The sequence below is a fragment of the Galeopterus variegatus genome, unplaced genomic scaffold, assembly GCF_000696425.1.
Source record: "Galeopterus variegatus unplaced genomic scaffold, G_variegatus-3.0.2 Scaffold3763, whole genome shotgun sequence".
In the NCBI taxonomy this organism is placed as follows: Eukaryota; Metazoa; Chordata; class Mammalia; order Dermoptera; family Cynocephalidae; genus Galeopterus; species Galeopterus variegatus.
The window spans coordinates 152,705-164,004 of record NW_007729874.1 but is presented as its reverse complement, the minus strand read 5'-3'; the positions used below and the strand labels follow the sequence as shown (position 1 = coordinate 164,004).

Sequence of the window (11,300 nt, the reverse complement as noted above, 5' to 3'; positions counted from 1 at the left end):
TTTTTTTTTTTTTTTTTTTTTTTTTTTTTTTTTTAGTCCTTGCAGTTATTTGGTGAAAAACTGGGAGAGATTTTCTGAGTGGAGTTTCTGTTTTGTTTTGTTTTAATAAATGTAGTATAGATGTATTTCAACATCAACAAAGTAAGAGTCATAGACCACGACCTGTGGGGTTTCTGTCCCACTTCCCCATCTGTCTGTGTCACTATGAGATGCACCACTGTGCCAGATCCCACAGTAGTAATCGGCCTTGTCCTCAGGCTCCAGCCCAGAGTTGAGCCAAAGCCCTGCACTGGCCGAGGCATTTTGTATTCAGAGAAGCAGCTGGGGACCCCAGAACTCTGTTGCTTATTAAAATCTGAGTGGTACTGTAGAGGATACCAGGGAGGGCTCCCCCGCTTCTCCAGGCATAAGCATGTCTAGAAGTCACCCACATGGAAGCACTGTTCAGGGTGCAGGAGAGACTCACAGATGCTCCTACAAGTGCAAAGAGGGAGGTTGGTTGAGTCAGCCAGGCTGGGAGAGGGAACCTGCAGACACAGACACTTGTGGGTGTTGGAGCAGATACCAGGTTTAGCCTGCTGGGAGTCTGAGCCAGGGTGGTGGGCTCAGGATGGAGAAGCTGACCCTGATGTCTGAGAACAGAGCCTACCTGTGCAGTGAGAGGGGAGCAGGAGGAGGAGAGGCATCCAGGCCCTGGTGGACACAGTTCTCCTGATCCTCACAGCAGGGCTGGGCAGCGCCAGGCCTTATCCCCTCCCCAATTGCCTCACAGAGGAATAGCTGCTCATGGGCATGTTTTGCCACCACAATGTGTCATAATAAAAGGACTGGGGGCCTGTGGAAAGTGAATTTCCTGATGGGCAGGACCTGAGAGGAAGCAGTTGCTGTCGCAACACACACAGGACACGGCTGCTGAGTGCCCATCAGTGAGCACAGGGTCCACTTCCCTCCGTCCACCCCACAAAGACTTGAAATCCTTTGGGGACTTCTCCACCTGCGAACACAGTTTATGGGGTTCTAAAAACTGTCCCACAGGGCCCCCTGCTGACCACATGTAAAACTTCAGTCTCCTCCTGGTCCTTGGCCTCTGCTATTTCATCTTTTTAATGTGACTCCACACATACCGATTGAGATGTTTGTGTGCCGGGCACTGTCCTTAGCTCAATATTACTTGCACTAATGGACTCTCTGTGTTTGTGAGGAGCTGCCCAGCTGGACTCAGGCACATCCACGTGTCATCCTTTGGAAAGGGAAATGTTTAACTCAAGCATTTTCAAATTTGTCTTTAAGCGTTTGGGATTGAGAAAAATTTGCTTTTGCAATTCTGCAATTCTCTATGATTCCTTTTTTTTTTTTCATTTTTTATGATGCTCATTCTTGTCCTTTTCTTCTATTTGTGAAACAAGAAAAAAAGTACTTTCTAAGCTCATCTCTTAGAGGTGTGTTGCAAAATTCAAACAGTGAGAATTAACCCATGTTTGCAATCAGTATTCCAACTCTAATCCTACAGCCATTGGCTTATTAGAATTATTTTTCCTCTTATGTGTTTTGCAGGTAACATCTAATGAAATATATGCCAATAAATAAAATGGAAAACTATTTTTGCAACCATCATAAACAGTTTAATCAATGCCCACTGTCAGTCACAAAAGCCAATTCTATATATTTCATTATTTTTGATACTGCTGCCCCCACCCCACCCCCACTTTCCATTTTAATTCCTGTAGTGCTCAGGATAGGTTGCAGCAATGAATCACACCAATATCCCAGTAGCAAACAAAAACAAAAGTTTACTTCTCATTATACACCATTTCCAACACCAATCAGCTGTACCTCTTCCTTATTTTATCTTCATTACAGGATTCAGGCTAGCAGAGAAAATCCTACTGGGTAAACTGCTGATCTCACAGTAGAGAAAGAAGATAACGTGGCTAAGCACATGCTAGTCTTGCATCTGGTGCTCAGAAACTACACTTTTCACTTCTCATTTCATTGGCCTAAGCTAATCATGTAACCACGCCTGACGTCAGTGAGGTGCAGTGGTTCAATATAACACTCCCACAGAGAGGGCTGAAGAGATTGTGGAAAGTATGAAAATTATTTAGAGCTTTAGACATCCCACTTTACAGTTGATGAAAGAGTTAAGGAAATGCTATGTGAATGGTCCAGTAGACAATTTTTTGCTGTGATGGAAATGTTATATCTAGCCTGTCAAATTTGGTGGCCACTAGGCAGACATGGCCATTGAGCAGTTGAAATTCAACTAGTGAGACTGAAAGATAAAACTTTTAATTTTCTTTAATTTTAATAAACTTAGACTTAAATATAAATATCTACATGTCATTGGTGGAGACTATAGTGTTCACTGGTGTTAAAGGACTTGCAAATAGAGGCAGAGCCAAAATCTGATCCCAGACACTCTGGTGAAAAAAGTTCAATATTGTCCACACAGTGATGCATCTGCTCTGACTTGTCTCATATCCATCGTAAAATGTAGACTCCAAGAGTTTAGGATTAAAGGACTTGCAAATAGAGGCAGAGCCAAAATCTGATCCCAGACACTCTGGTGAAAAAAGTGCAATATTGTCCACACAGTGATGCATCTGCTCTGACTTGTCTCATATCCATCGTAAAATGTAGACTCCAAGAGTTTAGGACATTGTCACATTTTTCTTCATCTTAATATCCTATGCTTTAAAAATACTCCCCGACAGAATAAATGGTGATGGTTGTATTATACTTTCATGAGCTTGTATGAGGATTAAAAATTTCATTACATACTTAGTCTGGCCAAAAACTGTACTTGACACTTTAGTGGGGAGAAGATTCTGTGTGATTGATTAACAGGTTCTCTGACCTCTGGTGCTTGGAATATTATTCATCCATCAAAACAATCATTTGAGTTCTGTGCAACTGTTTTGTCCAACAGATGAGAAAGCAGGAACACAGATTGTAAATACTTGCAGCCTTACCTCCAGCTTAATGGCATAAACAGGATTCAAAGTCAAAGGCTTCCTTTAGATAACAACATGGTCTTTTAACCCAGTACTTTTCAAACTCAGGTGATACTGCCCCAAGGGGGGAAACATTTGGCAATGTCTGGAGATTTTCTTTGTCACGACCTGAAGAGTAGGTTGCTACTGGCATCTGACGTGTGGGGACCAAGGATGCTTCTAAACATCCTACAACGCACAGAACAGCCACCACCACAGGAAATAATCTATCCCACATTGTCAATGGTGCCAAGGTTCATAAACCCTGTTTTGAACGAAATCTTCTCCATGAAGTCACTGCAAAGGGATTAAAAGATCATCCATCAAGACATGGGAGAAGAAATTCATATTCGGGAGAAAAAATAAAAGGACTCTTGAACAGAAAATTCAAACTTCAGCATTCAAGCAGGAGACAGAAAAAATATATCCAAAGGAATGGAAATCAATATGTTTATCACGTCTCCATGTTCATCACAATAGCCAAGAGTTGGAACCAACCTAAATGTCCTTCAACAGATGATTGGACAAAGAAAATGCGGCATATATACACAATGGAATACTACTCAGCCATAAAAAACAATGAAAATTCTTCTGTTTACAGCACTATGAGTGACTTTGGAGAAAACCATGTTAAGTGAAATAAGCGAGACACAGAAAGAGAAATACCGCATGTTGTCACTCCTATGTGGAAGCTAAAGACCACAGGAAATAATCTATCCCACATTGTCAATGGTGCCAAGGTTCATAAACCCTGTTTTGAACGAAATCTTCTCCATGAAGTCACTGCAAAGGGATTAAAAGATCATCCATCAAGACATGGGAGAAGAAATTCATATTCGGGAGAAAAAATAAAAGGACTCTTGAACAGAAAATTCAAACTTCAGCATTCAAGCAGGAGACAGAAAAAATATATCCAAAGGAATGGAAATCAATATGTTTATCACGTCTCCATGTTTATCACAATAGCCAAGAGTTGGAACCAACCTAAATGTCCTTCAACAGATGATTGGACAAAGAAAATGCAGCATATATACACAATGGAATACTACTCAGCCATAAAAAACAATGAAATTCTTCTGTTTACAGCACTATGAGTGACTTCGGAGAAAACCATGTTAAGTGAAATAAGCGAGACACAGAAAGAGAAATACCGCATGTTGTCACTCCTATGTGGAAGCTAAAAAAGTTTGATCTCGGGCTGGCCCCGTGGCGCACTCGGGAGAGTGAGGTGCTGGGAGCGCGGCGACGCTCCCCCCGCGGGTTTGGATCCTATATAGGACTGGCCGGTGCGCTCACTGGCTGAGCGCGGGGTGGGGGACACCAAGCCAAGGGGTGTGATCCCCTTACTGATCACGAAAAAGAAAAAAAAGAAAAAAGTTTGATCTCATAGAAGTAGAGAGTAGATTAGTAGTCATTAGAGACTAGGAAGGGGAGGGAGAGGGGGAAGAGGACAGAGTGGTCAGTGGATAAAAAACTGTAGAGCAATAGGAAGAATAAGATCCAGTGTTCAATAGCAGTACAGAGAGACTGCAGTCAACATCGAAGTACTGTGTATCTTTGAGTAGTTAGTCGAGATGATGTTGAATGTTCCCAACACAAAGAAGTGACAAATATTTGAGGTGATGGACATACTAAGCACCCTGATATGATCACTGCACACAATAAGAAAGCACCCAAATAGCATATTGCACTCCACAGGTATATATAATTATCATGGGTCAATGATGAAAACTAAATTAAAAAGAAAAAAGAGAGAAATAAAGAGTAGAATAGCTGTTACCAGAGACAGGGAAAGGAAGGGAGGAGGAGGAGCCAGGGAAAGATTTGTAAACTGGGGCCGAGCCCGTGGCGCACTTGGGAGAGTGCGGCGCTGGGAGCACAGCAGCGCTCCCGCCGCGGGTTCGGATCCCATATAGGGATGGCTCGTGCGCTCAATGGCTGAGCGCGGTGCGGCCAGTCTCAAAAAAGGACAAAAAAATATATATATTTGTAAACTGGTACAAAGTTACACAGTCACAGTTAGACAGGAAGAGTAAGTTCTGGCGCTCTAGAGTGACAATAGCTAATAACATTGTATTGTATATCTCAAGACAGCCAGAAAAGGGGATCTGGAATGTTATAACCACAAAGAAATGAAAATGTTTAGGTGATAGAAATGCTAACTATTCTGATTGGATTATTACACAATATATGCATGTAGTGAAACAACAAACGGTGCCTCATAAATATGTAAAATGAAAAATAAATAAATAAAATTTTAAAAAAGAAAGTAGGGATAAAGGGGTTTTTTAAAGTGAAATCAAAAAAAGAAAAGAAAAGAGCAGTGCTGCCTGGTGAACTCCCTGGTGAAGTCAGGTTGAGGCTGACCCATGATGGGGATGCTCTGGGGAGTTTTCGTCTCACTTCCCCATGGCTCTGGTGCACTGTGTGAATATAGCTGCCATCAGAAGACTGACAGTAGTAGTCGGCCTCGTCCTCAGGCCGCAGCCCAGAGATGGTCAGGGAGGCGACATTGGAGGAGCTGTCGACGGAGCCAGAGAACCGATCAGGAACCCCTGAGGGTCTTTGGTTATCTTCATAAATCACAGTGGTGGGGGCACTGCCCGGGCGCTGCTGGTACCAGTGCACATATCTATCATCAATGCTGCCACTGCTGCGGGTGCAGGAGATGGTGACTGTCTGTCCCAGAGACCCTGACACAGATTGGGGCTGAGTGAACACAACCTCAGCCCAAGACCCTGCAAGGGAGAGACACATAGATCAGTGAAGACAAGCCAGGCCTCATTCTCAGGGAGGAGGGAGAGGTCGTCATCTCAAGCGACATCCAGGTGCCCTCCTGGAGTCCCCTGCAGGCAGTCACCTGTGCAGTGAGCAAAGAGGGTGAGGAAGAGCGGAGCCCAGGCCATGGTGGAGCAATCCCAGGCTCTGCTTACTGAGCCCCAGTGAGGCCAGAGCTCCCCAAGCCTTCTTATCCTCAGAGTGGGAGGTCTCCATGCAAATCTTCCTTTTGCTGGAAGCTGCACAAACCCCTCCTTTGACGTCAAACTGGCTCTGGCTGAGAAAAGAGACTGGGGGGTTGTTTTTTGGTTTGGGATTTTTTTTTCACTCCCGTGAGAGCATGGGAACACCTGCAAGGGTTGGGGGCAGTTTCTGAGAAACTGGGCAGCAGCAAGGAGGGGCTTAGGCCACAGCGCCCTCTGGTGGGTGGAAGAGACACGTTGACCCAGGACAGGTGCTGGTGCTCAGGGGTCCCACCCTCCCCAACCCTCAGCCCTCACAATTCCGGCCATGTGTCCTGGGAGTTTCTGCACAGCACCTTATGCTCACTGTATATTTAAACCGTGATATCTCTCCAGATGGTCCAAGGGCCACTGCTCTGATACAGACTTTTTGAGTCACTTTATGTTATTCAAGGTGATGAATATCATGGTGAGAGGAAAGCTCTGCATTTCTCCAGGAGGTACCACATGGATCGAGACTGTGAGCCCTCCTCTGAAAAAAGGCCCAGCCTTTCAGACAGGCAGAGGAAGGAGCCCAGGGATCAGGACAATATTCCATCATCAGAAGGCACCGAGAGAACAGAAAGACTCTGTGGAAGCAGAATGGGGTGGGCCTGGGTCTGAATTGGGGGAAACTTAATCATAACCCATAATAATTAAGTTCCATAAAGATTTGAAATAAGGCATTAGAATGGAAAGTCAACAGGACCAAATTTTGAAAGCGGTTTGGAGGGAGAATGTATGTGGCTGGTTTCCAGTAAGATCTCTGTGTAAAGATAATCGTCAATATAAATTTCAGATTTCTCATTTTGCAGACCAGTTGGGTGTTAACTACTTCTATTTTTGTGTTGAATAGTCTTAAGCCAAATTTGCACCTCTTTATTAAGGCAATATATGATTACCATTAGTAATTCTGAAGTGGGTTGACAATAAATGATATTTGGAGATTCTGTGACTGCTGTGATGTTCTTTCATGAAAGCATATGTGACTTCCACTGATGGCATGGTCACAGCCACTGCCATTGGTACCACTACCACTATGGCTTTAGTTTGGGGCCAACATTCCAAGAGGATGAACGTGCTACTTTTCAGCATGAGGTGAGAGAAATTGCAGATAGAATTTTTTCCTATCCATATTCACACACCGACACTGTCATCCGTGCACCCATGTGGAGCCTCTGCTTCAACAATGCTCCTCATCTCTGCCTGGCTTCTCTATTTTAAATTTTGGTTAAAAACATACAATATGTAATTTATCATCTTAAACATTTTTAAGTGTACCCTTCTGTAGTGTTAATTATGTTCATGTTGTAGTGCAATGCATCTCCAGACATTGTCGTGCAATACATCTCCAGAACTTTTTTATCTTGCCAAATAGAAACTCCAAACCCATTAAATAACACTCTTCATTTCTCTCTCTCCCCAAGCCATTGACAACCATCATTCTAGTGTATGTCTCCATGAATGTGATGATGTTGGATACCTCATATGAGTGGAATTATACACTATTTGTCTTTTTGTAACTGGCCTATTTCACTTAGCTTAATGTCCTCAAGATTCATTCATTGTAGTATGTGACAGGAATTACTTCACTTTTAAGGCTGAATAATACTCTGTGGTATGCATACACCATATTTTGTTTATCCATTTATCTGTGGGTCATCATTAAGGTTGCTTCCATATGTTGTCTGTTGTGAATAATGCTGCAATAAACATGGGTATACAAATATATCTTCGATATCATGCTTTCGGTTCTTTGGATATATAACTAAAAGTGGGATTGCTGAATCATATCGTAACTCTATTTTTAATTTTTTTAGGAACCACTTACTGGTTTCCATAGCAGCTGCACCATTTTATATTCCCATCAGCAGTGCACAGGGATCCAATGTCTCCACAGTCTCCCCCACACTTACTATATGTTAGATTGTTTCTTTTATAGTGGCCATTTTAATGGGCATGAGACAATATATCATTGTGGTATTTGTATTAGTTCATTATATGTTGCTTATAACATAATACCTGAAACTGGGGAATTCATAATAAATAAAATGTAATTCTTACAGTTTCAGAGGCTGGGAAGTCCAGAGTCCAGGGCATACTTCTAGTAAGGGGTTTGTTCTTAGTGGTGACTCCCCACAGCAACACAGAATATCACATAGTAAGAATGGATTAAGCAGGAGAGGTAACCTGCTCACCCACTCTCCTTATAAATCCTCAAGACCATGGCCATGACCACCCATTAAAGCATCAACTCATTACTTCATGAATGGATCAATCCATTCAATAGGGCACAGTGCTCACAATCTAATCACCTTAAAGATTCCACCTTCCAAATACCATAATTAGATTTCCCACCTTCTTAACACTGTTACAATGGAGATTAAGTTTCCAACACATGAACATTTGAGGGAAAAATTAATGCATAGCATTCTATCCTTGGCCCCCCAAAGTTCATGTTCTTCTCACAGGTAAATGCATTCATTCCAACCCCAATGTCTTAACTCCTTTCACCTCAAAAGTCCAAAGTCTTATCTGTGAAATCAAACAAGTTATCTACTTCCAAGATGTAATGGGGGAATGGACATAAAACAGAAATTCTCACTCCAAAATGAAGAAATAGGCCAAAATAAAATAGTGACAGGCCCCAAACAAGTCCAAAACCCAGCAGAGACGACATCAAATCTTAAATCAGGTGAATAACCTCCATTGACTCTGTGTACAGCATCCTCTGCACACGGGTTTGTGGGTTGCGCACCTAAGTCCTCAGGAACCCCCTCTGCTGGGGCTATCCTGGTCTCTGGCCATGCTTCATCTCTCCCAGGCTGGCATTCCACTCTGGTAGCTCCACAAGTATGGGGTCTCCATGGCAGTCCTGCTCCCACAGCTCCACTAGGCATGGCCTTGGTAGGGTTCTCTGCTGCATCTCCAACCCTACATTTCTGCTTGGCATTGCTCTGGCAAAGGCTCTCTGAGGTGATTCCACTCCCATGACAGATCTCTACCTGGGTCCCCAGGCTTTTGTGTACATTCTTTGAAATCAGGGTGAACACTCTTGCACAGCTCTGGCATTCTGCAAGCCAGCACGCTTACCACCACCTGGACACCACCAAGGCTTCCAGCTTGTATCATTCAAAATACAGGGTTCAGCAGCATCTGGGGCTAATTTAGCAATGGCTGGAGCAGCTAAAGAAGCCAGGGTTCAGGGAGCAGCATCCCATGGTGACCCTGGGCAGCAAGCCCATGGAGGGCACCTTGGGCCTAAACCACTCTGCCTCCCCAAACCTTTGGGCCTGTGATGGAAGAAGGAAGGACCTCACTAGATACGCCCCCTGGACTTTGAAATTCACAGACTCCAAAACTGTAAGAAATAAATTTGCTTTCTTTATAAATTCCCCAGTTTCAATGTCTGGTTATAAGCAACAGAAACAGACTAATACAGAAAATTGGTAGTGGGAGTGGGGTGCGCTTATGACAAATATCTGAAAATGTGGAAGTGGCTTTGGAACTGGGTGATGATCAGAGACTGGAAGAATTGAAAGAGCAGGCTAGAGAAAGCCTAGGTTCTGGTAAGGGCTAGAAGACAAGAAGACCAAGGAATATTCAGAAGGTCTTAGAGAGCGGTTTAGCGGTGGTGACCAGAATACTGACAGAAACATGGACAGTAAAGACCTTTCTAAGAAGATCTTAAGTGTAATTGGGAAGCAAGAGAATGGAAGAAAGACCCAGAAAGCATTTCAGAGATCTTCCAGGATGCCCCTCCCATCACAGACCCAGAGGCCTAGGGAGACAGACTGGTTTTGGGGAACAGGCCCGAGGTGCCTTCACAGGCTCACTGCCCAAGGCCACCTCGGGAAGCTGCTTCAGCTGCTCCAACCATGGCTAAATTGGCCCCAGCATGGCTGGACCCACAGCTTGGGAAGACGCAAGCTGGAAACCTTGGTGGCATCCACATGGTATTAAGTCTGCAAAGAATGCAGGAGCTTGTGGAGCCATCACATCCAAATTTCAAAGGATGTATGAAAAAACCTTAGGGATCTGTGACAGGGGTGGAATCACTACAGAGAGCCTTCACTAGAGCAACGCCAGGTGGAAATGTGGGGTTGGAGTTGCATCATAGAATCCCCACCAGGGCCAGGCCTAGTGGAGCCATGGCAGCAGGATCACCGTGGAGACTCCAGAATTGTAGACCCACCAGCATGGAACGCCAGTTTGGGAGAGATGAAACATGGCCAGACAACAGGAGGGGGGTGGTCAAGGACTCGGGTGCCCAGTTCCAAACCAGCATGTGGAGAAATCCATACTTGGAATCAAGAGAGGTTATTTACCAGACTTAAGATTTGATGTCTGCCCTGCTGGGTTTTGGACTTGTTAGAGACCTTTTACCACTTTATTTTGGCCTATTTCTCCATTTTAGAATTAGAATTTCTGTTTTATGCCTATTCCCACATTGCATCTTGTGACATTCAATTTGGGAGAGTCCGACCCCCTTCCCCATTTTAGGACTCCCTAAAGGTCATCCTTCCCAGCAAAAGAACCCCATCTCCACATGCCCTCCTGAAACTCTGGTCGTTCTGGTCAGGGACCTTTATAGTGTTGACTGACTTTGCTGCTGCTGCTGCTCAGGTCTTCAGAGAGGGACCAGGTGGCAGTTCTAGAATTCCATATGTAGTAGAGGTGACTGTGGGCAGCCACCACATTGGAAGTGAGGTCAGGATCCCATCTCTTGCTGCACTTCCATAGCACACAGTGTTCTTACATCAATTCTATATTAATAATAATCATTGAGCCATGTGGGGAACACTGATGCCCGGGTCCACAGTGTGGAGTAGGGACAGCAGAGTCTCTCCCATTCTTCTTCTTGATTCTTGGGGGAAGCCCAGCACTGAATGTCTCCATGGGGCTGGAGCAGTCGCAGCCACAGGACAGTCAAACACTGCTGTAGATTGGATGCGCCCCCAACCTCACTGGAACTATTGAGAGTGGGAAATCCTATTATGGTAATCTGTTTTATGCCTATTCCCACATTGCATCTTGTGACATTCAATTTGGGAGAGTCCGACCCCCTTCCCCATTTTAGGACTCCCTAAAGGTCATCCTTCCCAGCAAAAGAACCCCATCTCCACATGCCCTCCTGAAACTCTGGTCGTTCTGGTCAGGGACCTTTACAGTGTTGACTGACTTTGCTGCTGCTGCTGCTCAGGTCTTCAGAGAGGGACCAGGTGGCAGTTCTAGAATTCCATATGCAGTAGAGGTGACTGTGGGCAGCCACCACATTGGAAGTGAGGTCAGGATCCCATCTCTTGCT

The 11,300-nt window shown here is 44.3% G+C and overlaps 1 gene segment (V, D, J or C); it reads right to left on the bottom strand.

The window, feature by feature from the left end:
* Positions 1–5,899, bottom strand: part of LOC103601507 — a 7,075-nt gene extending 1,176 nt beyond the window's left edge. Inside the window, 2 exon segments of the V gene segment in view lie at positions 5,397–5,731; positions 5,854–5,899. Coding sequence covers positions 5,397–5,731; positions 5,854–5,899 — 381 coding nt within the window.
* Between the last annotated feature and the right edge of the window lie 5,401 nt (positions 5,900–11,300).